The sequence below is a fragment of the Camelina sativa genome, chromosome 5, assembly GCF_030686135.1.
Source record: "Camelina sativa cultivar CO46 ecotype springtype chromosome 5, ASM3068613v1".
In the NCBI taxonomy this organism is placed as follows: domain Eukaryota; kingdom Viridiplantae; phylum Streptophyta; class Magnoliopsida; order Brassicales; family Brassicaceae; genus Camelina; species Camelina sativa.
In genome coordinates this window covers 12,150,346-12,178,105 of record NC_141884.1, presented here as the reverse complement: position 1 = coordinate 12,178,105, position 27,760 = coordinate 12,150,346, and the positions used below count along the sequence as shown (strand labels likewise).

The 27,760-nt window shown below is 34.6% G+C and overlaps 5 protein-coding genes across 9 annotated transcripts; 3 read left to right on the top strand and 2 right to left on the bottom strand.

Annotated features, from left to right (window-relative positions):
- The first annotated feature begins 825 nt into the window (after window positions 1–825).
- LOC104786593 (putative WRKY transcription factor 21) lies at window positions 826–3,034 on the top strand. The gene is made up of 3 exons (XM_010512027.3): window positions 826–2,273; window positions 2,350–2,475; window positions 2,658–3,034. Exons 1-3 carry the CDS (start codon window positions 1,396–1,398, stop codon window positions 2,800–2,802), a joined length of 1,149 nt encoding a protein of 382 aa, XP_010510329.1. The 5' UTR covers window positions 826–1,395; the 3' UTR covers window positions 2,803–3,034.
- A 2,429-nt stretch (window positions 3,035–5,463) lies between these two features.
- Window positions 5,464–10,359, top strand: LOC104786592 (BTB/POZ domain-containing protein At2g30600). Of its 5 annotated transcripts, none has more exons than XM_087449971.1 (14): window positions 5,464–5,615; window positions 6,039–6,876; window positions 7,001–7,330; window positions 7,415–7,645; window positions 7,891–7,913; window positions 8,023–8,184; window positions 8,443–8,655; window positions 8,751–8,798; window positions 8,904–8,962; window positions 9,055–9,187; window positions 9,288–9,362; window positions 9,492–9,572; window positions 9,733–9,801; window positions 9,892–10,359. In XM_087449971.1, exons 4-14 carry the CDS (start codon window positions 7,612–7,614, stop codon window positions 10,108–10,110), a joined length of 1,116 nt encoding a protein of 371 aa, XP_087306097.1. In that variant the 5' UTR covers window positions 5,464–5,615; window positions 6,039–6,876; window positions 7,001–7,330; window positions 7,415–7,611; the 3' UTR covers window positions 10,111–10,359. The 5 variants fall into 5 exon arrangements, with proteins under 5 accessions (XP_087306097.1, XP_010510328.1, XP_087306096.1 ...); XM_087449972.1 differs by lacking the exon at window positions 5,464–5,615 and adding an exon at window positions 5,633–5,911; XM_010512026.3 differs by lacking the exon at window positions 7,891–7,913.
- A 5,349-nt stretch (window positions 10,360–15,708) lies between these two features.
- LOC104786591 (histone H1.2) lies at window positions 15,709–17,102 on the top strand. Its single transcript, XM_010512024.3, has 2 exons — window positions 15,709–16,108; window positions 16,225–17,102. The coding sequence occupies exons 1-2, from the start codon at window positions 15,902–15,904 to the stop codon at window positions 16,846–16,848; spliced, it is 831 nt and encodes a 276-aa protein (XP_010510326.1). The 5' UTR covers window positions 15,709–15,901; the 3' UTR covers window positions 16,849–17,102.
- Window positions 17,103–17,301: 199 nt separating this feature from the next.
- LOC104786590 (calmodulin calcium-dependent NAD kinase-like) lies at window positions 17,302–20,132 on the bottom strand. Its single transcript, XM_010512023.3, has 8 exons — window positions 19,771–20,132; window positions 19,456–19,679; window positions 19,295–19,356; window positions 18,982–19,203; window positions 18,755–18,875; window positions 18,168–18,490; window positions 17,925–18,069; window positions 17,302–17,819 (listed from the first exon to the last, which is right to left on the bottom strand). The coding sequence occupies exons 1-8, from the start codon at window positions 20,006–20,008 to the stop codon at window positions 17,559–17,561; spliced, it is 1,596 nt and encodes a 531-aa protein (XP_010510325.1). The 5' UTR covers window positions 20,009–20,132; the 3' UTR covers window positions 17,302–17,558.
- A 190-nt stretch (window positions 20,133–20,322) lies between these two features.
- Window positions 20,323–23,644, bottom strand: LOC104786589 (uncharacterized). The gene is made up of 2 exons (XM_010512022.3): window positions 23,473–23,644; window positions 20,323–22,820 (listed from the first exon to the last, which is right to left on the bottom strand). Exon 2 carries the CDS (start codon window positions 22,735–22,737, stop codon window positions 20,467–20,469), a length of 2,271 nt encoding a protein of 756 aa, XP_010510324.1. The 5' UTR covers window positions 22,738–22,820; window positions 23,473–23,644; the 3' UTR covers window positions 20,323–20,466.
- Window positions 23,645–27,760: the final 4,116 nt, after the last annotated feature.

Genomic DNA, 27,760 nt, shown 5'->3' with positions numbered 1-27,760 from the left:
GGTATGTTGGAAGGTATCTTAGCAGAACATTATTAGAATTTTTCCATTTGTTCTTGATATTTAAAAAGTAATAAATGTTTAATTATACATATATTATTTTTACACACAAAACACTGTTGTTTACGAAAATTTTGATAAATTTCATTTTTTGTTAATTTTTTTTTTTTGGTTAAATTAGTAATTTTTAGTTTTTTCGCAAACTTTAAACATTATTAATATTTTCTGTAGAACAAGAAAAAAGATCTAAAACTTGAGTTTAAGAGAGATAGGAGTAAAAATTTATATCAAACAACAATAGTTTGGAATTCCATAAAGTAACTTAGGATGCTAATATGATATTATGGGAAAAACTCTTTATATACTCAAAAATCATTAGACTAGTACCCAAGTAGTATTTAATAATGAAATCATTAAACTGTTTATTAGTAGATATAGTTTCTACATTTAGCAACACTTCTGCTAACACACATCATTGATCCGTGGAAGAGAAAAACACGTCATAATGTACTAAATGTAACCGTTAGAAACTGTTGAAAAAAAGTTTGGTACCACTTTATCTTTTTACTTATCAAAAAAAACTTGAGAGAATCCAATTTCTTAACCCTTTTTTTTTTCTTAAACGTAGTGTAGATCAGTAGATTTATTTAATTACAGCAAACAATCTTTTGTATAAAAAGAGGTCAACAAAATTTCCAAAGTATAATGATGCTAATTTTGATTAGTTATTATAATATTGTCAGAAAATAGAAAAATCTAATTGCAGAAAATAATAATAATTCGGACCAGAGTCTTACTTAAGGTCTTCGAGTAGGGACCCACCGTTCTGAGTCTGTGACAGACACAGACGCCGGTTTCGTTCTTTCTCTCTTTGCTTTTTTCCAAAAAAATAAAAAGTAAAGTTGTCTTTTTCATTTTTTTTTTTTTTAATTTTGTTCACTTGAGGGTAAAAAAAAATCATAAGGATGCTTTCAGTTTTTTTTTTGTTTTGTTTTCTTTTGGTTGAGTGATTGCTGAAACGACGAACTTGTTTTCCAGAGAGAGAGAGTGTCTGTGTGCAAGAAAAGTCTTCTCTTTCACACCTTTCGTTTTCTCGAACCTCTCCTTTTTAAAGATGGTGGAGGAATCTTGGGTTTGACAACTCATTTAACTTGAGACCCCCCTCCTCTCCTCTCTTTTTAACCTTTCTTAAGCATCCAACGGAGCACTCTTCATTCTCTCTCAATTCCTCTTCTTCTTTATAAACACCTTGATTGATCTTCTTATGTGGGAATTCTAAGATGGGATTTGAGTAAAAGCTTCACTTCCTTTACATTTCCTGAGTGAAAGTTTTGTTCTTTTTTTCTGGGGTGAGGGGGAAATTAGGGTTCTTGGAGGGGAAGTGAGGTTAATAAAGACATGGAGGAGATAGAAGGAACGAACAGAGCAGCTGTAGAGAGTTGTCATAGAGTTCTTAATCTTTTGAATAAACCACAGCAGCAGCAGCAGCAACAAGATCATGTTGGGTTTGAGAGGAATCTAGTGTCTGAAACTAGAGAAGCTGTGTTTAGGTTCAAGAGAGTGTCGACTTTGCTAGGCACTAGTGTTGTTGGTCATGCTAGATTTAGAAGAGCTAAGAAACTTGAGACCCATGTGTCTCAAACCTTCCTCCTTGATCCTTCTTCTCACCAAAGAACAGAACTTGCATCTTCTTCATCTCAGAAACCACCTGTGCTCCGGTCTGGTTTCCAGGAATTGAGCTTGAGACCTTCAGATTCACTCACTTTAGGGACCAAGTCTTTCAATTTGAACCCAAATGCTAAAGCTCCTCTCCTTCAGCTTAACCAGCAGCCAATTCCTTCTTCGAATTTCTCCAATCTGTTTCCTGAAAAAAAACAACAACAGCAGCTACAGCAACAACAACATCAGCAGCAGCAGCTACAGCAGCAACAGCAGTTTCATGAACGGTTAAAAGCTCACCATCTCCATCAGCAGCAGCAGCTACAGAAACATCAAAATGAGCTTTTGCTTAGGAAATGCAATGGTGGGATAAGTCTGAGTTTCGATAACTCCAGCTGTACTCCAACCATGTCATCCACCAGGTCCTTTGTCTCTTCACTTAGCATAGATGGTAGTGTGGCTAATCTAGAAGGAAAGAACTCCTTCCACTTGGTTGGGGTACCGAGTTCAACTGATCAGAACTCACAACACTCTAAGAGAAAATGCCCCTTGAAAGGAGACGAACATGGAGGCTTAAAATGTGGGAACTCTAGCCGTTGCCACTGCTCTAAGAAGAGGTCAGTTACATATATATTTTTCTTCTATTTTTTTCATCTCACAGCATCTCTTTAACTAAGATGGTGCTATTGATAGGAAACATCGGGTTAGGAGATCGATCAGAGTGCCTGCTATAAGTAACAAGGTTGCAGATATTCCTCCTGATGATTACTCATGGCGCAAATATGGTCAGAAGCCCATCAAGGGCTCTCCTTATCCAAGGTATATACACTTCTTGATCAGCCTCTCTCTGTTGATTGATGAACTCATGGTTGAGAAAGGAAAAAAGAAACAAATGCAAAAGGACTATCCTTTTATAGGTGTTTAAGGTTTTTGAGTAGTGACTAGCCGACAGAAGTATGAGAGTTTTTGAAGAAGTTTTGGGTTGGATTTTATGTGTGCAGGGGATATTACAAATGCAGTAGCATGAGAGGTTGTCCAGCGAGGAAGCACGTTGAGAGATGTTTGGAAGATCCGGCAATGCTTATTGTTACTTATGAAGCAGAGCATAACCATCCGAAATTGCCATCTCAAGCTATAACAACTTAGAGACTCTATTATATCTATCTTTGTGGTCCAGCAAAAACTTTCTCATGTATGTTCTCTTTTAGCATTGCTCCAATGTTGTGATATATGGTCGGGGCAAGTGTTTTTGTTGGGGTGGGATTTGATTGGGAGAGTTTGCTGCAATTGTTGGGTTTGATGAGTTAAAAAAGGGGTAAATGTAGGATTTGTCAAGACTCTTTCTCTTTCTAAGTTTATTGGCTCTTAAGGATTCAAAGTTGTTCTTATTGCTCTTATCGCTCTTATCGCAAGTTCACTTTTTATTATGTGGTTGGTGCTATTAGTAGAAGTTGGAGATTGGTGCTAAGTAAGTAACTTAATTATTTTAGGAAGATAACTTAAATCTAAGATATCATTTTGGATTCTGTTCTGAGCTTGTCAGTTGAGAAGTACAAGAATCATATATATTGCATCCATGTGTTGAGGCATAATGAATAATTCAAGATAAAATTGAGCTTCCATTTTAGGAATAGACTACAAAGTACAAAAATTAGATTGAACCCAAAAGGTATCAAATTGTTGTTTGACTTTAATGATTTTACTTTATTTCTATTCCCTTAATCATAATTAAAGCATAATGAACAATTATGAATTTGATTTATCTCTATTCCCTTTACTTAACAAACCAATAGAATCAATATGACCTTAATAATTCAAAGTCATTACTAATCCTTCTAAGTCATTGGAAATAACTGTAAATCAAAAACCAATAATTGAAACGGAGAAATGAATTGATACTCACAAGGTTTAATTCCTTTTAAAATAGAACATTTTTCTGCATCACTTTTGCTCTAAATGACATTATTTTACACTGGTCATGTCATTTAACCGTTAAATATTGGTAAACACACTCATATGTACACATCATGTGCATAACCACATATCATTAAACTATATAGTACATATACACCAACATATTACCAGTTTGTTTAAAGTGTTATTATCAAATAAATGTTAAAAAAGTAATTTAATTTCAGAAGTGATATAAGCCCAAATGTATAAAATTGTAATAAACATAATTGGAAGAAGATTTGGTGTATTAATCTATTTCATTTTTATACTTAGCAAAAAAATGTTGTGTAATATGATATAAATCAACAATAGTAACCATTGACATGCTTATTAATACAAGCCATATCTTTTTTGATATGATTTTTTTTTTGTATTCAATATAGTGAGTGATAGAAGGTGATGTATCAATGTATCTTATTGGTATTGAGTATTGACTATTGAGTTTATATGCATCTAATTCTTTTACTTCTTTCCATTAAAACAAAATGATTCAAATCAATAAATTAAAGTAGTTAATAAGAATGAGAAAATCAAGCACATTTAGTCGATATTCTTGTAAATTCAACCATTAATATTTTAACTTTGACAGAAAAAAAATCCTAACATTTTCTTCTTTCTGTATTTTTGTTCAGGATTATATTTTTGTATATAAAAAATCATTTTCATTTGTGAGATATTTTATATTAGTAATGAACCAAGCATAGGTAGTGCAACCCATTATTGAAAAATAAATCATGGTGATATGAGTCAGCTGAAATTAAAATAACAACTAAACCAAAACCATGATCATAATCTGCTGAAAGATTCGTTGAAGTCATTCTTTTCGCTTTTAAATAGAAATCATAATTTTGTCCCAAAAAAAAATTATAGAAATCATAATCATAATTTGTTAAAAACTTATGCGTTTGTTTTTGGAAACTCATAGTTGCATACAAAATGTGCTGTTAAAAATAAATACAAAGGTCAATTTTAGTATTTGCTAATTAGAAGAAAAAAAAACAAAAAAGTTAAGTGATTTGACATATTATGCACACCAACTGTATTGTCTTTTATCTAGAAAGAAAATTTCTAAATTTAAACCACTTGTAAAAAGATGGAAATTATTAATTTGATCAACCGATAGAGAATAATTTATATAGATAACGCCGTACCTGAGAGTTGGGACAAATGAAAAATAATGATTGTAATCAAATATTTTTAACTAAAAACTATATGAATTTAATTTCAGATTAATGTTTGTCTTCCTACCATCTTTTTAAGAAATCTTATCTAAAATGTTTTTAAAAATTTGAGTTGTACTCAAATAAGTGTGTAATATTATAGAAGCATACACAAACTACCTTTAATTTTTTTATCCTAAAAAATACTGTATAAATATTTGTTTTAAACCTTATAAAACTCTTGTAAAACTTTCAAAATATCTTGTAATACCTTACAAAATCCTTTTAAAATCTTACTTAACTTTTAAAACACTTGGATGAAGTCTCCAAGTAGCACTAACATAAACAAATACCTTCTAAATCTTATAAAACTTTATAATTAAGTTTTTACATTTAGTAAGGGATATTTTTTAAAAATACAGCAAATAAAAGAGGTATATTTAAAATGAATATTTCTCAAAATTACTCTTTATTTTATTTGTTTGATTTAGAATGTATGTACAGTATCTGATTTTGTGTTGTTTATAATAATTGTTTTTTTGATATTTTTAGATTTCTATATGTTCGTAGAAAAATCAAAAATTAAAAGTTGAATTTCAACTTTAGAGTATAATGGGGCCTTATAGTGATTTTATCTGGCCCATTAATCTTACAAGTGGCATCGAATCTAAAATCCACCAACTCTTTTTTTCTCCTGACACCAAGAAATAAAATAAAACATAAATATCTCATCATGTCTTCTTCTTCTTCGTTTTCGGGTCTTTGTGTTTGACTCTTTCTTTCCTTAAAGGATTAGATCCTACTCACGATCACGTGTCACGACAGTGAGTATTCATAAGACATAAGGTAAGCTCTGAAAATTTTATCCACACATCTTAAAATATCTGATTTTTGATCAAATTTTCCATTTTTGTTTCCTTTTTTGTAGCTTCTGATTTATATCTTTGTCTGTATTCGAGTCGAAGTAATCTGATATTTTTTCAATTTTCATGGTGGGGTAACGAGCCAATTGGATTCAGATTTTTTTGCCAAGTTGATTACTTTCTAGTAGATTCTGGGTTTTGTCTTTGAAAATAACGTTCCTTTTAAAAAACCCAATTGGTATCTTCTTCTTAGAAACGCAAATCTCTGGGTTTTCACAAGTGAGTTTGGTTTATTTCATCTATGTGTTTGTGGAAATGCCTCAATGAGTGAACTTTTTGTTTTTTTTTTTTTGTCTTTGTGTTTATAGAGGTTTGATGATGGCTTGTGGGTTTGTAAATGTTACAGGTAAAGGCAAGAGATTTTATGAGGTAAGATGGTTGCGGCGAAAGAGAACAAGTTTCTGACGGTGGCACCTTTCGAGTGTGCGTGGAGTGATGATCTGAAGTTCCGTGAAGCGGGAAGAGGTTGCGTTGCGTTTGATGCGTTTGCTCACAATGATGTCACGGTGGTGTTCAGAGAGAATGTGGGGACTCAACATTACCATTACAAGAAAGATAATAGTCCTCATTACATTGTTATCATTGGTAGCAATAGGAACCGTAGGTTGAAGATTCAGGTAGATGGGAAATCTGTGGTTGATGAGGAAGCTTCTGATCTCTGTCGTTGTTCTTTGGAGTTTGAGAGTTACTGGATTAGTATCTATGATGGGTTGATTAGCATTGGTAAAGGTAGGTATCCGTTTCAGAACCTGGTGTTTAAGTGGCAAGACTCTAAGCCTAATTTAAATGTCCAGTATGTTGGTCTGAGTAGCTGGGATAAACATGTTGGATATAGAAACGTGAGTGTGTTTCCCGTGACACATAATCATATCTTGCTCTGGAAGCAAGTGGATTGCCGTGAAGTTAAAGGAGATGAGTCTGGTGACGAGAAGTTTGTGGAGGAAAGGACTGTTTATGGTTATGAGCAATGGGGTCTTGGGAATTTTTTGGAGAGTTGGGAATTATCTGACACTATCTTTCTTGTTGGTGAAGAGGAAATGAATGTCCCTGCTCACAAAGTTATATTACAAGCGTCTGGTAATTTTCCTTTGAGATCATCAGTTGGGGATGTCATTCTACTTCGTGGAGTATCTTACCCGATTCTTCATGCACTTCTTCAGTATATCTATACGGGACGAACTCAGGTATAATTTCTCAATTTTTCCCTTTTGCTAGGTGAAATGCTTTGTTAGGACCTTCTTTTTCTACTAAAAATGGAGATTCTTTATCTTCGTTATGATTTCCTTGAACCTTTTGTTTTTGTTGTAGATTTTGGAATCAGAGCTTGCTCCATTGCGGGATTTAAGTTCTAAGTTTGAAGTGATGCCATTGGTGAGACAGTGTGAAGAAAGTATGGACCATATAAAATTGAGCAAACAAGCATTTGACCCCTGCAGAAAAGTCAAACTCTCATGTTCTGTTTCTCACCCATTATCTGGTTTCATTTTCCCAAGTGCTTTCCCTGTTGATGTGGGGAAGCTGGTAAAGTTGTACTCAACCGGCGAGTATAGTGACGTAAAAATCTATCTCAGTGACTATAGTCTCACTTTCCAATCTCACAAAGTCATTCTAAGTCTTTGGAGTGTCGCATTTGCAAAGGTGGGAATCTCTTTTAGGGTAGCAGTTCTGATGTACATGTATATAGTGATTCTCAGTTTTTGTTTATTCTCAATGAAAATCCAGATGTTTACAAATGGGATGAGTGAAAGCCATTCATCAACGATATACTTAACCGATGTATCACCAGAAGCATTCAAGGCTATGCTAAATTTCATGTACAGTGGAGAGTTGACCATGGAAGACACGGTGAATTTTGGCACGGAGTTGATCCATCTTCTCTTTCTAGCTGACCGGTTTGGAGTTGTTCCACTTCATCAAGAATGCTGCAAAATGCTCTTGGAGTGTCTCTCAGAGGTAATTTTATTTACACAATCCTTTAGAGTAAATGATACGTCTCTCTGTTATTATCATGTTTCTCTTCTTTTCCAGCGCATCTGTTACAATATGGTTTCTCTATGATAGAGAGCTTAATGAACCGTGAAGTGGGTTGCGGTTTCAAGCCTTCTGAAACTAAAAGCGAAAAGAAATGAAGCGAATGCTTTGACCACATACTAAGTAAAAAAAATATTAATATTGTTCCATGTATATATTACATGCAGGGATGGCGTTCTCGTATTGGAAGGTCATACAACAAGAATAATTCTTTTATGCGAGTTTATTGGGCGCAGAAGCAGACCAATTTGGAACATTGTTGGGACTTTTCTCAAGCTAACCTCTGAACTTTGTTGCAGGATTCTGTATGCTCAGTTCTCCAAGTGGTTTCGTCTATCTCGTCATGTAAACTCATTGAGGAGATGTGCAAGAGGAAGTTCTCCCTGCATTTCGACTATTGTACCACTGCAAGTTTAGACTTTGTCTTGTTAGATCAGACCGCCTTCAGTGATATTCTTGAGGTGTGTTTTCTCTTTCACCAACCTACTTTTTCTTATAAGAACCTCTAAACCCACTTGGAGATTTGACCCAAGAAACTGCTATTTTTTAGTGTTTGAGGGAAAAATAGTGTCACTCATGCACTGATCTGTGTTTATTATTGTGGAAATAAATATGTACTATGGAATTGTAATGGACATCACCAAGAGTGATGAATGACGTCTCCTTTCGTTATGGCATGTAATAAACATTTCAGCCAGTTTTAAATTCTGGAATTGCAGTCTGCAGATCTGACAGTGACATCTGAGGAAAAGATTCTTGATGCTGTTCTCATGTGGTGCATGAAAGCTGAGGAGTCGCACAGTTGGGAAGTAATAGATGAGATGATGAACTATTGTGACCCCAAAATTTTGTTTAAAGAAAGGCTTCAGTCACTTGATAACCTGTTGCCTCATGTACGCTTCTCTTTGTTGCCATATGAGTTGCTTCATAGGGTAAGTGGATCCTGAACCTGAATATGCTGAAAGAACTTTATATTTTTCTGTTAATATGATTGTACTGATGCCATCTATGCTTAATGATCGCACAGTTAGAAGACAGCAACCTAAGCAAACAAATTCCTGTATTCAATCGTCTTGTAAGCTTTTAAAATTCATCTCCATCTTTTTTGGCATAATACTTAATTTGTTATTTCAAAACTGATTATCTCCCCAAGCCCTCATTTATTTTGTCTTGTCTACAGGTGAAGGAGGCTGCTAGCTTCCTAACTTCCGGATTGATATCCCCAGGAAATGAACCGAGGTAAGAATTACATAGTCATGTATCTTATGATCGTAAACATCTCCAGGTTTATAGTTCCAAATTACCCAGTTACTAAAGCTTTTCACCTCTAGTTCAAGGTTCCAACATCGGAGATCGAGTTTCAAGGAGCTTCAGTACATACGTGATGGGGATAGCAATGGGGTGCTGCACTTTGTGGGTACATCGTATGGTAGTCATCAATGGGTTAACCCCGTTCTTGCAAAGGTTAACTTACTTTCTTAATTCATATTGTTGGAAATCGTTTTATATGAACCACTGCTGAAGAAAAATATTTCCTAATTCTTTGAGTTCTTTATGTTTCCAGAAAATCATTATTACATCGAGCAGCCCCACCTCCAGATTCACTGATCCAAAGGCTTTGGCTTCAAAGGCCTATGTGGTATGGTCCTCCCAAGTTTGCTCGTCTTATATGATTAGAATTTGGCTTGAACTATCATAAAATTAAATGCAGTGAAACTTCTTTCCACTTGGATACAGAACCATATCATTTTTTTTGTTTTTGCGCCAGGGTACTTCCTTTGCAGGGCCTAGGATGGAAGGCGGCCATATATCATCCTGGTGGATGGTGGACTTAGGCGAAGATCATCAGGTTTCCTTCAACTTCTATTTTAATCATATACTCTCTGTTTTCATGAACCACATACGGTCTAAAAGCTCCATAACCCATGCTCACAAGAAAATGTATTTGAGTAAAACAGAAATTAATTAGTTACGTCCTGATATAACACGATGAGGATTGTTGGATGCAGCTTATGTGCAACTACTACACCTTCAGACAAGACGGATCAAGAGCATTCACAAGATCCTGGAAGTTTCAGGTAACTAATTTTTTGCTGCAGTTATTTCATGTCCTCTTAAGACAAGCTGCTTCAGAAAATTGTGTTCTTATTGTCTTGATGGGTTTGAAGGGATCGATGGATGGGAAAACATGGACAGACTTGAGAGTCCATGAGGATGACCAAACAATGTGCAAGGCCGGTCAGTTTGCATCGTGGCCAATCACAGCAGCAAATGCGTTACTTCCCTTTAGGTTTTTCAGGCTTGTTCTGACCGGTCCAACCACAGACACATCAACTCCTTGGAACTTTTACATTTGCTACTTGGAGCTCTACGGTTATTTCCGTTGAATCACCACTCTGCTGCAATGAATGGCCTTTTGACTCTCTACTACACGTGTTCTTTTGCACTTACGTCCTCTTCTTTTAAGCGATCTTTGGGTTTCTGACTGTTTGTTATGACTGGTTTAAAAGATTCTCTTGTCAACAATCTGGATTGTATCCACGCATTGGATAGTTTGATCAATAGACTAAAGGTTTCGACTTTCGACTTTGACCAAACAGTTTGATCTTATATAAAAGAGTGTACATTTTTCCAAACTGTTCAAATTAAAAATTATTTATTACCACTGAATTGTTTTTTTTTTTTTGACAAACAAATTGGTTAAAAAATTATAATGTGTTTAATTCTAATTGAAATCAAAATTAATTCGATTTTAATTAGTTTAATCAGTTTGTTTAAGGAAATATTAAAAATTTATCTCTCTTTTGATTTTGTCAACAAAATTATTCAAAAAAAAATTTTCCTTTCATTTTATTTGTTCATATCTTAAACATATTTGAATCAATACATAGATTATATAAAAATGAATATTTAACTCTTTTCGTTTATATTGCAACTCATTTTTTTTAACGGATATAATTTAGTCAATTTTTTTAAAATAAAATAATAATCAATCAACAATTCTTTCGCTAATCAGGTCTACAAAACCACGAGACCTATTATCTAGAATTCTTTCGCTCTTTTAGCTAATACTAGTTTCCCCTAATATTCATAACAATAAATTATGTGAATTAACCATTCTGATATAAAATGAGCACATTAATCTCTTCTAGTTAATCATACTAAACATAAACTATGTCGAAGGTCTCTTTTTATGTTCATAATATTATTTCAATAATATACCACCTTAGATTTTCATAATTCTCAAAATGTGCGTGATGTGTGTAAAATTGTTTGGCATCATGTAATTTCAGTTCATAAGTTTATATGTATTCTGCAATAATTACTTATTTTTTGTGATTTTATCATTTTTTATTAATAACAGCTCTAATTTCAATTCTTCAAATTACGGAGTAGCACCTAGTGATGAACTTATTAAAAGAAAATGTGTGATAAAAAATGGATAAGAAAGTAAATCCAAAGGCACATAAGGCAAACCATGATGATGTTTTTTTTGCTTGAACCACTTCATAAATATAGTTGTTTAGTAAACCCAATGGCTGCTATTAGTTATTGAGCATAAGTTGAATCCATAATTTTGCTCACACATCACCAATAATCTAAAACATGATGATTATAGTATTGATTATGTCATATATGCAGTTAAATCTCCATCATATACATGATTATTATATACAATTAAACCTCCATATATAATCTGCATTAATTAGTACTTGATAAGTTAATAAAGTTATTCGGTTTTAAGTTGGGCAGTATAATTTTGGACACAATTAGGTAATATAATAAGATAATATATATATTTTAAACATATGTAATTATATGGTCCCATCAATAATATAGATTAATAATTATATAAAAAATTAATATATATATATATATATATATATATACACACATACATGTAAGCAAATATAATAAAATATGAGTCTTGTTGTTTTTTTCTTAAATGTACATTAAATTTTGTTAGAGTTTGTTTCTAATATTTTTATATTAAAAAAATTTGGTGTTTTATTCAAGACATAATAAATTTTGTTTACTTTGTAATTGATTCAAAGAAATATTGGTTATAAGGGTTAACTTATTTTTAAATATATGTTTTTAAAAGATTGCCATAGGAAAATTACTCAAATAATAATGATTATTAATTAATTGATAAATTAATACCTCTATAAATTTATTGTTTTTCAAGATCCCGACATTATTAAGTTGTAAGGCTTTATAGTAGTTGGTGTAGTTCATTATACAATTTAAAAACTTCTTTTATAAAAAAAAATCCTTAATTATTTTTCTCTTTTCTTTTAGTTTTGTCCAAAACTAAAATTTCTTAAGGAAAAATAGAAAATAAAGAAAAAATATCAAGTCACTTGTCCATCTATGCATTCCATATGTTAACTATTTCTAAACTATCTATTGTAGTAGATTTAACTATTTTTCAAAGAAAATTATGAGCAATTTGTAGAAAAATGATGAAGAGGGCAAGACATGATAATATGTATAGTGTTGAGAATGTCATTTTTGGTATCATTTTGGATGATCAAATTTTATAATACTCCTTCTGAAATTTAGAATGTGTAATATTATCCGTACACTCCACATGTTTTACAAATTTTAGATCTGCATTCTACACATCCGTTATACAAAATTTAGAACTCTCCATTCTACAGTATTTAGAAAGAGCGTTTACAAAAATACCTATTCTAAATTTGAATTCTAATTTCTACGAATTTGAAAATACATATTTTACACTTTATTTTTTTTGGTAATAAAAAATGAAAAGGATAAATGCCGCCTGTCGGTATCGAATCAATGACCACATGGTTAAAAGCCATGCGCTCTACCACTGAAATAAGAAGACTTTTACAAAATGCTATTTTTAAAAATTCCTCTGTTTAAAACTCTAATTTCTACAAAATACTCGAGTATGTTGGACACTAAAAAGGCGCTTAACTATGGTATTCGGAAGACAATATAGATTTAGGTTTGGGATGTGTATCTAGAAAATATTTTATACTTGTCTTTTTATTTTATTTTATAAAGACTATAATTGTTCATTGAAATAGCTAGAGAATGAAATTAGCCAAATAAATATACTAAACATAATTATGTTTTTTTGGTCTTGGAACTAAACATGTTCAATAATTGTTGATGTGGGGGAAGTTTACGAAAAATTGTTGATGTGCATGTCGCATGTTTCAGTTCGTATGTTCAAACAAATAAAAATTTACCCCTAATAAGTAAAAATGTTTGGTGATAAACTTTGAAAATTTCTTAATATAACGACGTATTAATATGATTTACGTATAATTTCGTAAATAGTGCTTAAATAATTTCTTGTAATGGCATATAGATTTTGATAGAATTACTGATCGTGCTCTATGTATAGATGAACATGTGTGAAGTAAGGCAAGTCAATAATAAGAATTCCAAATAATCACATACTTGTTTTTATCGACAGACTGGTGAGAACTTTTTTCGTTCCCTATATTTCATTTACTAGCTCTCATTACTAAATTCGTAACGAATAAAACTCACTGTTAAACTGCATGTTTGTTAAGTGTCATATCATAATAGTGATCTAGACAAATATGGTTAGATCTAGTATCTTGAAACCAACGTTAGCCTCCATTGGTGAGTCTAAAAACATGTAACTGACATTTTCAAACCAGAGGGAAAGTAAAACGTAACTGATGATTTTTAAAAGGAAAACCATTAGAACGCAATTAATAATTTTGAATAAGAGATTGGTAAGATTACTGTCTACATACACCGATACACGTTTACTCTAGCTTAAGATATTTATGTTTGTGTTAAAGGTTCACATCTTACTTAGCGGCTTAGTTATGTGTATACACTTTAAGCTCAATTATATATTCGTTCTTAATTTGTATTGGGTTATATTTTGAATTGGAAAAAACTTTGATGTATATGTGTATCGGATACAGTTTTTATTTATTTAGTAATTATAAATTGGTATGGTTTTAATTTCCGTTACATATGATGAGGAAAGATGTTAACGTTTTGTACTATATGTATATCATTATACGAGTAGACTTTTCTAGTTAATATTTTTTCGTTAAGAAATTATTTGTAATTAATAATTCTTTTCTTTGAGTATCAAAATTTCGAAACTTCTATGAACATTGAATCATACATGCATATGTCTTTCACATATATAGTTTTATTGCATACGTTATATAACAGTTTGCAGTAAAAATCATTGACAATGCATATTATTTAAAATATTGATATCACATGTATCAATATTGATAGTTGTGATTATAGGTCTATATAATACGGTTTCTTTTGTGTTGCGAATCAAATTTAGTTTCAGTTCAATTTAATTATCCGTTTTCGATTTAAAATGGGTTGAATTTTGAATTGGAAATGTTTTTGATGCATATGTGGTGGGTTAAATCTAGTTTCTTGAGTGGTCTCGTATATATCAATATATCCGTTATATACTTGTAAACATGAATCTTTTATACCATACGTATATCAGTACTGGAAAATTTCATCATCAACACTTTCTTTTTAATATAAACTGTTGCATACAATCAAATCGTATATATGCATACGTTATCTATACATATTTTTCCTACCGTGAACGGTACATAATCTTTCGTGTTAACAATCGTTAAAAACACATAAAATTTTAAATCGATATCGATAGTAGTTTTCGACTAAAGGTTCAATATGATGATATCTTTTACGTTGTGAATAAAACTAAGATTATGTCAATATTTCATTTTCTATTTAAAGTAGGGGTTAGCTGTCAAATTTAACAAACTTTGATGGATATGGGGGTTTAATCTAGTTTATTATTTTGGTTACAATATCAGTTATGTATATGACAATATAAGTTGACTTTACAAAATTATGAATATTTTTTACTGTATATATATCAACATAGGATAGTTTTCCTAATTAACAATTTATTTAGGTTATTTTTGCTAATTAACATTTATTAAATATAAATATTTTAACTTTTATATAAGCTCAAATTATCATATATACATACATCATCCACATATATATTCTTGCAGTGGACGATACATAATATTATTCGTAAAAAACTGTTAAAAACACGAGAAATTTTTAAACTAATATGATATTTTAAACATAGAACTAATTTAGTATGTGTTAGATATATCTGCATCAATATGTTTAGCTGAATTTCGTAATTCATAAAAATGATATTGGATTGCTAATGAATATCATCTACTATTGATAATAAATTACAACTACGCTTTTCGAAGCTAGATGCATATAGTTGCATTGCATACATCATCATTTTAGCGAAACTAACGCATATGCTTTTACTAATTCCACATTTTAAAACAAATATAAACTCGTGAATCACCGCAAGATGTAAACGAATCTCAAATACTTAAAATGATCCCAGTTCATAATTATATGGTCGTCTAAGTTAAGACTCTCTTAAAGAGAGACACATCACACATGCAACAAAGTTGTGTGACACCACATCTTAGTTTTTGGTCATCTTTGGTCTAATTCAACAACATAATTTCCGACCTTAAACTCACCCGATTTAAACAAATCTTACTTCGTTACACTCCTTGATTAGTCTAGTTTCCAACGACCATAAAAATCCACAAAATCCCCACAAGCATTCTCCAAAAACCCCAAAAAACCGTAATACTATCAAAACAAACCATAGTTTTGACCAACCTCGCTTCAATCCCCATTTTCTCATCCCACGCAAAACCATTTCGATCGTGTAAACATTCAAAAGAAACCTTAAAGAATTATCTACACAACAAACAAAACAAAACCAAAATCCATCGAGTAAATAAAAAGTTATGGTAAATTCAATCGAAGCTAAAAGCACACCAAAGAATAACCCAAAAAAGCACCTATCCATCCACATCTATTAAAACCTCCCTCATCCTTACATTCGTAATCCTTATTCCCTACACCGTCGATAACTTTAAATCCAACGGTTCAAATTCAAACCTAAGTTGATTACACCGATCCGAGTACTCACCATTTCAACCAATCAGAGAAGAGATTACAAACTCTGTCTCATAACACATCTGACTATATAAACATCTCTTTCTCCTTCTTCTTCTCTTCGTCCTCATCAGAAAACTCTCCGACGCATTCCTCCGATCAAATAGCTTAGATTCTGTTTCTGTCTATAAGAGAGAAGAGAGAAGGATGGCTACAGAAGAAGAAAACGTTCCGACGACTGTTGACTCAGGAGCTGCTGAAGCAACGACGGAGAAATCTCCGGCGGCGAAAGGTGGTAAATCAAAGAAGAAGACGGCGACTCCGACGAAGAAGAAGAAGCCTGTGAAAGCTGCTGCTGCTGCTACAACGAAGAAGAGGAAAGCTTCGTCATCATCTCACCCTCCCTATGAAGAGGTCTCGATCTATTCCCTTTTTTTTTGTTTTGTTGTTGTTTTCTCAATTTCGATTATCAGATTCACAATTCCGAGATTTGATTTTTGAATTGATTTGAATCTGATTGATATGTGCAGATGATAAAAGATGCGATAGTAACGTTGAAGGAGAGAACTGGATCTAGTCAATACGCGATTCAGAAGTTCATAGAAGAGAAGCACAACAAGTCTCTTCCTCCTAATTTTCGAAAGCTTCTCCTTGTGAATCTCAAGAGACTCGTTGCTTCTGACAAATTGGTTAAGGTCAAAGCTTCTTTCAAGATCCCTTCCGCTAGATCTAAACCGGCTGCTTCTACTACTACTGCTGCTCCGGTTAAGAAGAAGGCAACAACAACAACTGTGGCTAAACCTAAGGGTAAAGTTGCTGCTCCTGCTAAAGCTAAGGCGGCGGCGGCTAAAAGAACTACTACTAAGAAGCCTGCGGCTAAGGTTGTTGTTGCTAAGCCTAAGGCGAAGGTTGTTGTTGCTGCTGCTAAACCTAAATCAAAGTCTGTTGCTGCTGTTTCAAAGACTAAAGCTGTTGCTGCTAAGCCTAAGGCTAAGGAGAGACCAGCTAAAGCTTCTAGGACTTCGACTAGAACATCTCCTGGGAAAAGAGCTGCTGCTCCTGTTAAGAAAGCTGTGGCTGTCACTAAGAAGTCTCCGGCTAAGAGTGTGAAGTCTCCTGCTAAAAGGGCTTCAACTAGGAAGGTGAAGAAGTGAGGGAGTCTTGGTTTTAGGAGATAGTTTGGGGTTTGGGAGAGGAGATTGAATACATGGTTGGTGGTAGCTTCTATAGGGGGTAGTCTTGTATAATTGAATCATCCTTGAAGGAGCTTGCTTTCCAAAGTTTTTTTTCTTTTTTTGTTTCTTTGGTTTCTTGTTGAAACTTCTTTTTTTCTTTTCTTTGTAATTTTTGGTTTGTTTGAAAATTTAAGCTTTAATCAATAGCTATGAAAAATGTGATGGTTTCTTCACTCTTTACTTCTTCAGAAACTGTGCAAGAAGTCTTTAGATTTCATGTGAGTGTTCATCTAGTTCTGTCTTAATTGGTTCTTGAAGGATTCTAAAGTAATGTATCAATGTGTCTATGGAGATTTGATAATGTGGTCGTTTCATTGCTAATGAGAAAATGCAGATAAGATATTGTGGTTTCTCTTAAGAACAAGCTTGGTAAAGTTAAGGTGAGATTCTTCTGAATCATGTTGCTTCCTCAAACATCTCTTACATTCAGTGTTTTTCCACTGGCTTGGTATAGCTACTGTAATAATCTCTTGAGTTGTGCGTTTGAGTTTTCTGACATAAGTAAATACCAAGTTGTTCTGAAAATTCACTTTTGTTTGATGTTTTAGGAGTTACATAAATGAATGACATACCGGGGAAAAAAATAGCTAAGAGATCTTCTGTGTTATCTGTCTTCCTCTCTCTCTCTCTCACCTTGGTGTTTCTTGGAGATACTGTTTGAATCTTTCGACTTTCTGAATCGAGTATTTGAGCTCCTGTTGAATGTTGAACCTGGAAGGAGAAAGAACAATGTCTTTCCATATTGATCCAGCTTCACATGCAGGATTTGGTCTACTGTATAGCTGGTAAATGGAATCCGCATTCTCGTTTAACCTCCCTACATTCTTCAAACAGTCTATCTCCACTGGATCCACTAGCAAAGTCTTCTCCTTTTCTTTCCACCCTATCAGCTGCACATTTCACCATGGCTTCTTACTTTCATAGTTTTACTTTAAACATTTCAGGTTTACTTTGCATTTTAAAGGACGAAGAGTAAAAAGAAACTCAGGTCTAACCTTTGGAGAGCCTTCAAGAGCATTGGTGCAGTAAAGTCTAGCATTGTCAACTAAGTTGCAATAGGTAAGAAATGCATCCGCAAATCTCTTGTGAGATCTCAGCTGAGATCTCACTCTAACTGCTCTCCTACACATTATTGCTCTCCTGCATATATGGTAAACCAAAACCAATACACAATTGGTTAAAGGGCTAAATACATTATTGCTCTCCTGCATATTTCCAAAAGAACAGAACATTCTCACCTAATGCCTCGAATCACAGCTAAGTATGCATCACACACAACTCCAACTAACTCTATCCTGTATGGCTTTCTCTCCCGTCCGTCCTCTTGCAGCTGTTGTCTTTCGCCTATGCGTTCCCAATAGTTCTCTATCACTTCTCCATTCTCACCAACCTTGTAGCCAGCTCCCATTCTGTAACGATGGCGATGCACATTCCTTGCCATGGTTATGGTCTGAACCACAAATGGTACCCAAGAGAGTGTTCCATCCATGATCACATCCCGCCCTTCGTTGAGAGCTGTAACGAGCAGCGATGATGCTGCATCTGTTGATGATTGGTGAACCTGTTTTATTGCCATTTTTTCACCGTCAGAGTTTCACAACATCTCAGATAGATATTGAGTATAACAAGGGTACAAAAATGGTAATAGTATGAGATTCTATGTGTCAGAAGTTAGTTCTTTGCTACTTCTCTTATGTACATTTCCAAATCTGGATGAGTTACTTAGAACTTGATCTGATTCCTTGCACATTTTGTCCCACCGCAGGTTCTTTCGTAAAAGGATTCTTAATTTCTTATGCACCTATAAGGAAACTTAGAACCTTACGAATTCAGCAGTCTTGATCATATCAACATGGCCTCTGGAGCTCAGAGCTCTGTATATCACATCAGATTCTTTGAAAGCATCTGCTTCGATCACCACTGCATCGGCTCCTGCCCAAAAAGGTCTGATCCAAAGCACAAAAAGCATGTACAGGTCAATGCATAAGAAACACTGATCAATGACAAGTATGTTGATGTAGGTTTTAAATGAACTTATATTAATTTTTTTACTCTTTGAGAATGTCTTTAAGTACAGTGCTCTTTCCTGCACCCATACCACCACCCATAAGGAGTAGAACCGGGCTTCTGTCCTTGTGTGCAACTGGAGCCATGACTTCTGTACACTCTGAGTCATCAACTGATGCAATCCCCATAGCTTTCATTTCCTCTACCAATGTGTTAAAGACTCTTGCTACTTTCAGATTTTTAGTCACTCTCTCAAACCTCTGTTCCCTATATAAACAAGCAAGGAACAATCACACTTAGGAAATATCACTAAAAGAGAACACAATCCGGATTGATTTTTCTTTTTAATTAGACTTACCTTGTAGCCGCCATGACAATATGTTTGAGCTTTTTCTTAGGCTCTACATCGGCGCTGAGTATCTGAAACATATTCATGAAACATTTTTGTTCTATTGGTTATGATGTTAACAAAGAATGGACACTGATAGATTTTTTTTGTTTTTGTGTCCTCGCAGTAACCTGACTAATCATGAGATCTGCATGGCTCCAGTGGTAAGCGAAGTAACTGAGTATACATCTCTCAAACTCCTCAACGAGCTTAATGAAGAGAGAATCAGCATCAGGCTCTTCAGAGAAAAAGCTGTAAATGTCTTCCTCGCAGCTACCTGATTTCCTTATGTACTCATTGGCTAATTTGCAGAGATGAGGACATTCTCTCCTGTCCTTGAATCCCATCTGCCGCACTGCAAAACAAACCACATACATCATTTTCTTATAATGCATCACAATGGAGATTATCAAACGAGGATATGTTATATGTAGATTGGTTCTTACCAACGTAGTGAGAGAATCTCTCGAGCTTCTCATGGCCTTTGTTTTTGTGAGACAATCTGAGACGAGGGATGTTCTTGGAGTGACGTAGCTTCCTGAGACGGTAGTGCAGTGCAATGGCCAAGAGCAAGCCAATGGATGAGATTACCAAAATCTGTGTGAATGTCGTCGTGTAGTTGTTGCTGTTAAACTCTGGAACACACATTGATCTTGATCTGATTTGGGATTCATCAAGAGACATGAGATTAAGATTGATAGAACTCTAAGATTGGAATCTCAAGAGACATGAGATTAAGATTGGGTCCATTGGTGAGTTTGCTTTCTGTTATGAGACAATGTATCTGCTTTCTCCACGTGTGCTGTACTAAAATAGCTTTGAGTCCTATTACTCCGGAAGTTTCTTACTTTGCTTTTTCTGTGATTTGACCATTTTGGCAATCTCTCAATCCCCATGTATGTTAATGTTCTATAGTGTTTTGGCACAGGTTTTATAATATACATAAGAAGATCAAAGTTTCTAAGATGTTTAGTTGATACTTCTGAGAAGACACAGTCTTTGCATATCTGAAAATCCAATATATTAGAAAAATGAGTTAAAGAGAAAGGCTTTGCAAAGAATGTTCTAAACCTAAGTAAGAAAAAAACTAAATTCAGATCACTGAAGAAGTAAAGAATCTAAAGAGAGATATCATAGACTTTTTATATAGGAGCTGTGCAAGTTGTTCTGAAATGGCCAGCCTGATTACACCGGCTACATCGAACCACCCGCTTTTGACGTCCAAGGTCCTCTCCTTGACTTTTCCTCTTCCTTGGCCGTGGCTGTTGGCTTAACACCCTCGGTGGTCTTATCACAATCTCTTCACCACCCTCACCACTTTCTCTGTCAGGTTCTGTTGTTTTCCACATGGATTTGTCTAGAATTGGATGTATGGTTTCTGCGTACGTTCGCCGATAGTTTGCGACAGTGAAGTAACTCTCTGTGAACCGGTACACGTTCTGTCTGCAAAAGAGGAGGGCTGCAACTGCGTGGCTACAAGGCAAACCGTGTAGCTCCCATCCACGGCAGAAACAAGAACGGCATCTAATATCCACTATATATTTTGCTTCACTGGTCGTGACCTCGAACTGTGCTTCATTTGCTTTGTGAACTAGGTACAAACGAGATTCTTCTATAGCCTCAAGGACATGCCTCTCAGCAGATGGAACTAGCATACCAGACCATTGCATGCTTGTTTCACGGCGTTCATTGAACAAAGTCATTAACTGGCGACGAATGCTCTCCAACATTTGGATTATAGGAAGACCTGAAGCTTCTTGAATCCAACTGTTAAGTGACTCGGTAACATTTGCAGTCAGATGTCCAAACCTTGTTCCTTCAAAGCAGTATGTGGCCCATTGACTTGGCTGGAGGTTACGGATCCACAAGGCAGCTTCTGGGGATATCTGAACGATCTCGTTAAGTTTTCCTTCAAATTCATATTCAGTGAGACATTGTGCTGCATCCCAAAAAAGGTTCACAAGACTGGAGTTGTTGAACTGACTGCCGAAGCTTTCTGCGAGAGAATGGACACACAAGCCATGAAACGCTGTTGGAAAATTAGCATCTACTCCATCAATGGATTGATCTATACTAGATAAAATTGTCAGCTTTGGCATGTTTTCAGAATTAACTTCAAGCAGCTGACGCAACTCTGAGAGGAACCACTGCCAGTTACTATCATTATCTTCACTAATAACAGCAAAAGCCAAAGGAAACACCCCGCCTTCTCCATCGAATCCAGTGGCAAGCAGCAATGTCCCTAAATATTTGCTCTTCAAAACAGTCTTGTCCAATCCAATGAGAGGTCGACAAGCATTAAGAAAACCACAGATTGATGCTTGAAAAGAAATAAACAACTGTTGGAAGCTCCCATCAACAGGGCTTCCATGAACCACAGCGATGCTCCCAGGATTTGTGCTTCTAATTTGATCACAATATTGAGGAAGAAGGCGGTAATCTTCTTCAAACGACCCGCGAACAGAAGCCATTATACGTTCTTTTCCCCTCCATGCTTGCTTGTATGATAGTGTAATTCCATGAACTTGATGAATTTCCTCAAGTATCTCCTTAGGTTTGCAATGAGGATTTATTTTCAGCCTTTCTTTCACAGCCTCAGCAACCCACTGAACTGAAGCTTGATGGTGACCAAGGTGTGAAATACCACCACATGTGTGACTCCCATGAATAGTCCTTATTGTAAAAGTTGAAACACCAGGAAGCTTGGCACAGTGAATTCTCCAAGGGCAACCCTCACTACTGCACTTTGCAGTGAAGCGAGATTTGTCAGATTTAACAGTCTGCATCTCAAAGCGTAAGGCAATTGCTGCATCTCTCAGTGCTTTCCTACACGCAAGGACATCAGAAAACTCCATACCAACTACCAAATTGTGCTCAGGAGCTGTTTGTAGAGACCGGCACTGAAGGATAGGAGGAGCCAACTCTAGCTGCTGAGAAAGGCTAATGTTCAGGCCAGGTATGGGATCCCTATTCATGGAATGGCCCACCCCCAACTGTAAATTATCATTGAGATCCTGAGAAGAAACTATTAAAGCTAGTTTATTATTCTCAGAAGTTTCTGATTCATCATTATCATCAGGAAAGGAGAGGTCAAAACCATGGTCATAGCTTTCATTTTGGTTCTCCTGAGAATCAACCTCATCTTTTCCTTCCAGAGATTGTTCCTCATGTCTTTCTTCACTTTGAGCCCCTGAGTTTTGAAGAGTCAGTGCATGTTCCTGGTTGTGGTTCCAAACCTCGTTTTGCTCACGGGAAACACCTATCTGCAGGTTGGTTTCATGTAAAGGTTCCAAAGCAAAATTGTAGTCTTGAGTAGTAAACAGTTCACTGTTCTGTCGAGGTTCAATAAATTGCTCCTGTCGACTAAACGAGTTATCGTTGTTCCCCTCCATCACCAGCTCGTGATTTGTCATTTCATCAAATATCGACCAAGTAAAATGCAGAAACTATCTGCTCCCGAGATTTCTAACTCAACCTCTAAATGTCTGTAACAGACCTGCAAACAAGAAAACAATGTATGAACACTAACATACCAAACAAATATTTATTCAAAAAAAAAAAAAAAAACATACCAAACAAATAGTTCCTTGGATTCAAAACTTAAGAATAAAAAAGAAGATCACACAACAGTAGTTTACATAGAGCTCTAATCATAAGCATTAAACTCTCCAAAATATAGCACCAAAAGTAACCAACTTGGGAAGCATTCTTCTTACATCGCAGAGAAACACAGATAAAAAAAACAATCTTTTTAGATTTGCCTCACTATCCTAATGATCTCCTTGTTCAATGTGCCATAACTACTCTTAACAAAATGAAACAGATTGAAAAATCCAAAATCAGGGGACATTAAGAAGTATACGAGCAAACCCAACAATCAAAGAAACGACTTTACTTAAGAGCAGGGATTATATAATGTTTTAGCCTATCTCTTACGAGTCTATCTACCACCATCTCTGAAATTGAGAGTTCTTCGGTTGGGAACATGAAACACCTTCAAGCCACCAAACCCCAATTTGAAAGTTCAAAACTTGATCACACAAACACCGATAAAAACAGAGAATCATGTGCACGACAATCCAATTCTTCGAAACAATTTACACCCAGAAAACAAAACAAGGAAAAGATTCAAAAATCGAAAAACTCACCGAAATCAAAAAGGGTATGAAAGCAGAATCTGCAAAAGGGATTTTGGAAGGAGTTTCAAAAGATGAACAATTTGGCGGGTAAGGAAGTGAAGAAGATAGTTTGAAGATGAAAATCTGAACAAAGGCGAAGGGCAAAGATGGCCGACGAGGATTTCTCAATACATGATGAGACAAAAAAGGCCACCTTATTTATTCTTCATCCTTTTAGGTTTTACAAGGGTACTTTCGTCATTTCTTATTTTTCTTACCTTTTTTTTTTTTTTTTTTTAATTCAAGTCTAAAAAAAAAATATTGGACTAATGTGTATGCATGCAGTTATTTGAAGGAAACAAGTCGTGTTATTGAGTCAAATAGTCTAGTAACCAGATTCGAGAACTTTGAGAAGTTAGTTAGAAACCATATATATTCCTCCAAAAGCAAAGACGAGATCGAGAAGTTATATAGGATCCCTAACTCTAGATCTAAAGATCTCCTTTTGCAAACCGTAGATCTAGTTAAAGTATGTCAACTGAGACGACGATGACAGGTCTTCCGCCGGATAGTGAAATGGTACCATCTTCTCATGCCAAGTGTACTTCGATCCTTCGTGTCGCTCATCACTTCCATCTCTCCCATCCTCGGATTGCTTACCTATGTAAGTTGGACACTAATCTCTCGATCGAGAGAATGTATTATACATGATATAGTGATGATAGAATTAATAGCTTGCGACATCTTGATCATGGATGCTTATAATTCTATAAGGTGTTCATGGTGCGCTTGAGGAGTCAAAAAGGATTGACCCGTTATCACTTACTCGTGGTGTTCGACAGTTTAGGTTTTCCCTTGAGCGTTGGATCGAAAAGGTATCTCATGCATCATTGTTGTTTAGTCATTTTACATGTTTTGTAATTTCCTCAATATATGTTTTAGTGTGTTTTTTTCTTCTTCTTATTGTGTAGAATGATGCAATAAGTGAACAAGGACGATTTCAGCCTAATACTGATGTACCTGATTTGCAAACTTTCTGTCTAGACTATTACGAGAAAACTATCGTAACAATGATCAAGATCACTAGCAAAGGTAGTGTGCCCTAATCATTGGCACATCTATGAATAATTTTCTTCTCCTATATATATATATATAAGTAACTAGCTTGCATACTCATATCATCTACATTCATATTTTGCAATTGAGTTTATTTATTATTTTTTTTCTTAATTGTTTCCACTATACTTTTTTGAATAGAAATTGATTCAAGTGCATACACGTCTTCCTCTACTGATAACCAAGTTTCCACAAGTGTCAATGTCAGAGCTCTCGGGTTTGTGCTTATTGGAAATATTGTTTGTTCAAATTTTCCTTTTCTCTCTTCTTCTATATTTAGCTTTGTTCTCTACTATTCACATTCTTCGATCGTATATGCTTTTCAGTGATCAACTTATATATGCATGTGAAATTGCTCGTGTTCTCTTCAAAGTCTTGGAGCTTCTTTCGAAAGATGTACCACTGACTTTTGGGGTAAATTATCTGATTATACTAATTGTATCTTGGGAGGAAATAGTATAGTGTAGCTTGAGTTAATATATTACCAAAAATAAAATTTTATCTTATTCTCGTTTTTAATTATTTATTTTCGTTTGTTGTAGAGTCTGGAAGCCTACACTGAAGTCAAACAACTAGCCAAAATCTTTAGGCTTTACAACATTATTCCCCAATTTGATAATAATGAAAATCATTCTATAAGGAGACTACCTGAGGTTACTTTCAGAGATTATTTATTTTATTTTCCGGTGTGACTTTTTGTTTACATATAGTGTTTGAGTTTAACAAAAAAAAAATTATTTGCCTGCTAATGTTTTGCAGTTGCAAACTGCTATAAATGCACTTAATCACCACCCGTGGTCGGCGCCAACTCACGAAAATAAACGGGATGAAGAAATAATCTTAGGGATGTTAGAACAGGTTGATAATCCGAGCGCATCTGGATCTCACGAAAGACCTGCCTGCCAAGAGTCCGAACCCGCGATACCAGAAATGGAGACCGCGGATAAGCCTGCTCAGCTCAGCATACAAGTACCCGAATTATTGATATTTCTTTTTTCAGTACATGTTCTTATTTTCTTAGTATTGTTCGTAGTATTTATTATAAATTTATGTGCTGAACCTAATAACCAAAACGGTGCTGTTTAACTATGTAAACCTGTGGTCTGATTGTAATTGTATAGTCAAATGATTTCGCAAGACGACATTTAGATATAATGTACGTAGTTTACATTTAGTCAGTGTATCAGTATTTGGTAATTTACATGAGAATATCTAACTATCATGTAGTTTTATTGAAAACATAACTAGCGACATGCATTAGAAGTCAGTGGTCTGATGAGAGCAGTTCACTTTTCAATCTCAAATTTCCCACCCATGAAAAAAAACCAGAAAATAAAATAAAAGAAGCAAGTAATAACTCAGACCACTTTTGTGTGGTGTCAAGCGTGGCTAGCAACAAGAAAAAAAATCAAGATTTGGTGGAGGCTAACGTTGGTGCTATATATGGTAGATGAGCTCGAACAGATGAACGATGGCACCCAGGACCATCCACCAATAAATTCTCAAATCAAAACATGATAAGAACAAGAACACACAAAATTTCTTTAGGCAAACTTCAACCATGCTTTTTGTTTTATTTTGTATCCCCTATATATTAATAGAGAAGCATTCTTAAGAAAATACTGATGTGTTGTCGCTAGAGAGCTCGAGACACCAATAAAATTATTGTCCTCATTTTATGGATACTAGATGAGCACCCGCGCTACGCTGCAGGTTTTTTCTATTCGTATTTTATAGTATGATAGTATATAGAGGTGACTTCAACCTATGCTCAAATGCACAATTCGCTTGAGTTATTATAAACCTTTACATTTAGCATCATGTAAGAATTTAGAACTACAACCGTGCGCTTTTATATTTTATTATTAGCATTGTTTAAGTTTTCTTCTTGTACTTCTATTTTTCAATATTTTAGATAGATAAGAAAAAAACCTTGAAATAATAGATTCATCTTCTTTTCTGAGAACTCCATCTACTCTTTGATCCTAAATAGAATCTAGTTTATTTTCAATGGGAAGAGGATCTCAACAACATTTTGTTATTTAGGATTGTTGCAACATCCATCAGTGTATTTTGTTATTTAGAGACTGCTACTGCTTGTTAGTGGGTTTGCCTTTAACCCAAGTACCGAACACGATTGACATAGTGCTGAAAACACTACAAACTCAAAAAGAAAACTTTTAGCATATATATGATGAAGCATCGCATAAGATAAAATTTACTCTTTAGGATATTGTACGTAGAATATTTACTGGATATTTATTTACCCTAACTAATTTAGTTTTGAATGCATTTTGCAGTAGTTGTGCTCATGATTTGTATTGAACAGCCATCCACAACAATGTCAAGAAATCCCCTTGGGAATTATTCGCCCATAAACCTACAATAAATTCTAAACTGTTAGGATGTGTACATACTATTTTTGTTTGGTTTCTTTCGTTTGATGCCTTGGATATAAAACCTTACCAGTGAAAAAACATTTTCAGTAAGTTTTTCAAACTGCCATAACAAAGATAAAGTTAAAAAGTCTTTAATATTTTACCCGTTAAATGAAAGATGATTTTATTGAATCCAAAATAATTTTTTTTGTTCTGAATAAAATGTGAGACTGTATTCAAAAGGAAAAATGACCTTTTACATTTCTTTTGGCAGAGCTAATAACAGAGTATTGCTTTTAAATGCTGATAAAACTTTTGGACTTTTTAATGGTGGAAAAAAAAACTTTAGGATGAGACAAAGTTTAGAGGTTGAGTCGTTAGACACGAGTTGCAAGCCAAGCTTGTAGACCTTTCTCAAAGACACGAGTTGCAAGCCAAGCTTGTTTATAAAACCTTAAAAATTACAAATCGGTTCTACATAATTGAGAACCATCTATGAGGATTTTATCTTGACAATATGCATTTGGCAGATCAAAGGCTTTTACATCTCCATGGATAATGAGTTTCACAATCATTGTGCTACCATCTTAATTAAGACCCTGCAGGAATAAGCTGACTCTTCCACCTACGAAACAAAAATAAAAACAACATTCCTACTCTACACCCGGTTAAATCTTAGTTTCGTTAATGAATATTGCCTATAAGAACATTGAAAAAGAGACATTGAGAACATATAAGAGCAAAGATCTTTCTGTAGTGAGGGTATCCTTGAACAGTCTCTTAGCCAGCCTTGCTCAGTTTTCCTATGTCTCAAAGATAAAGTG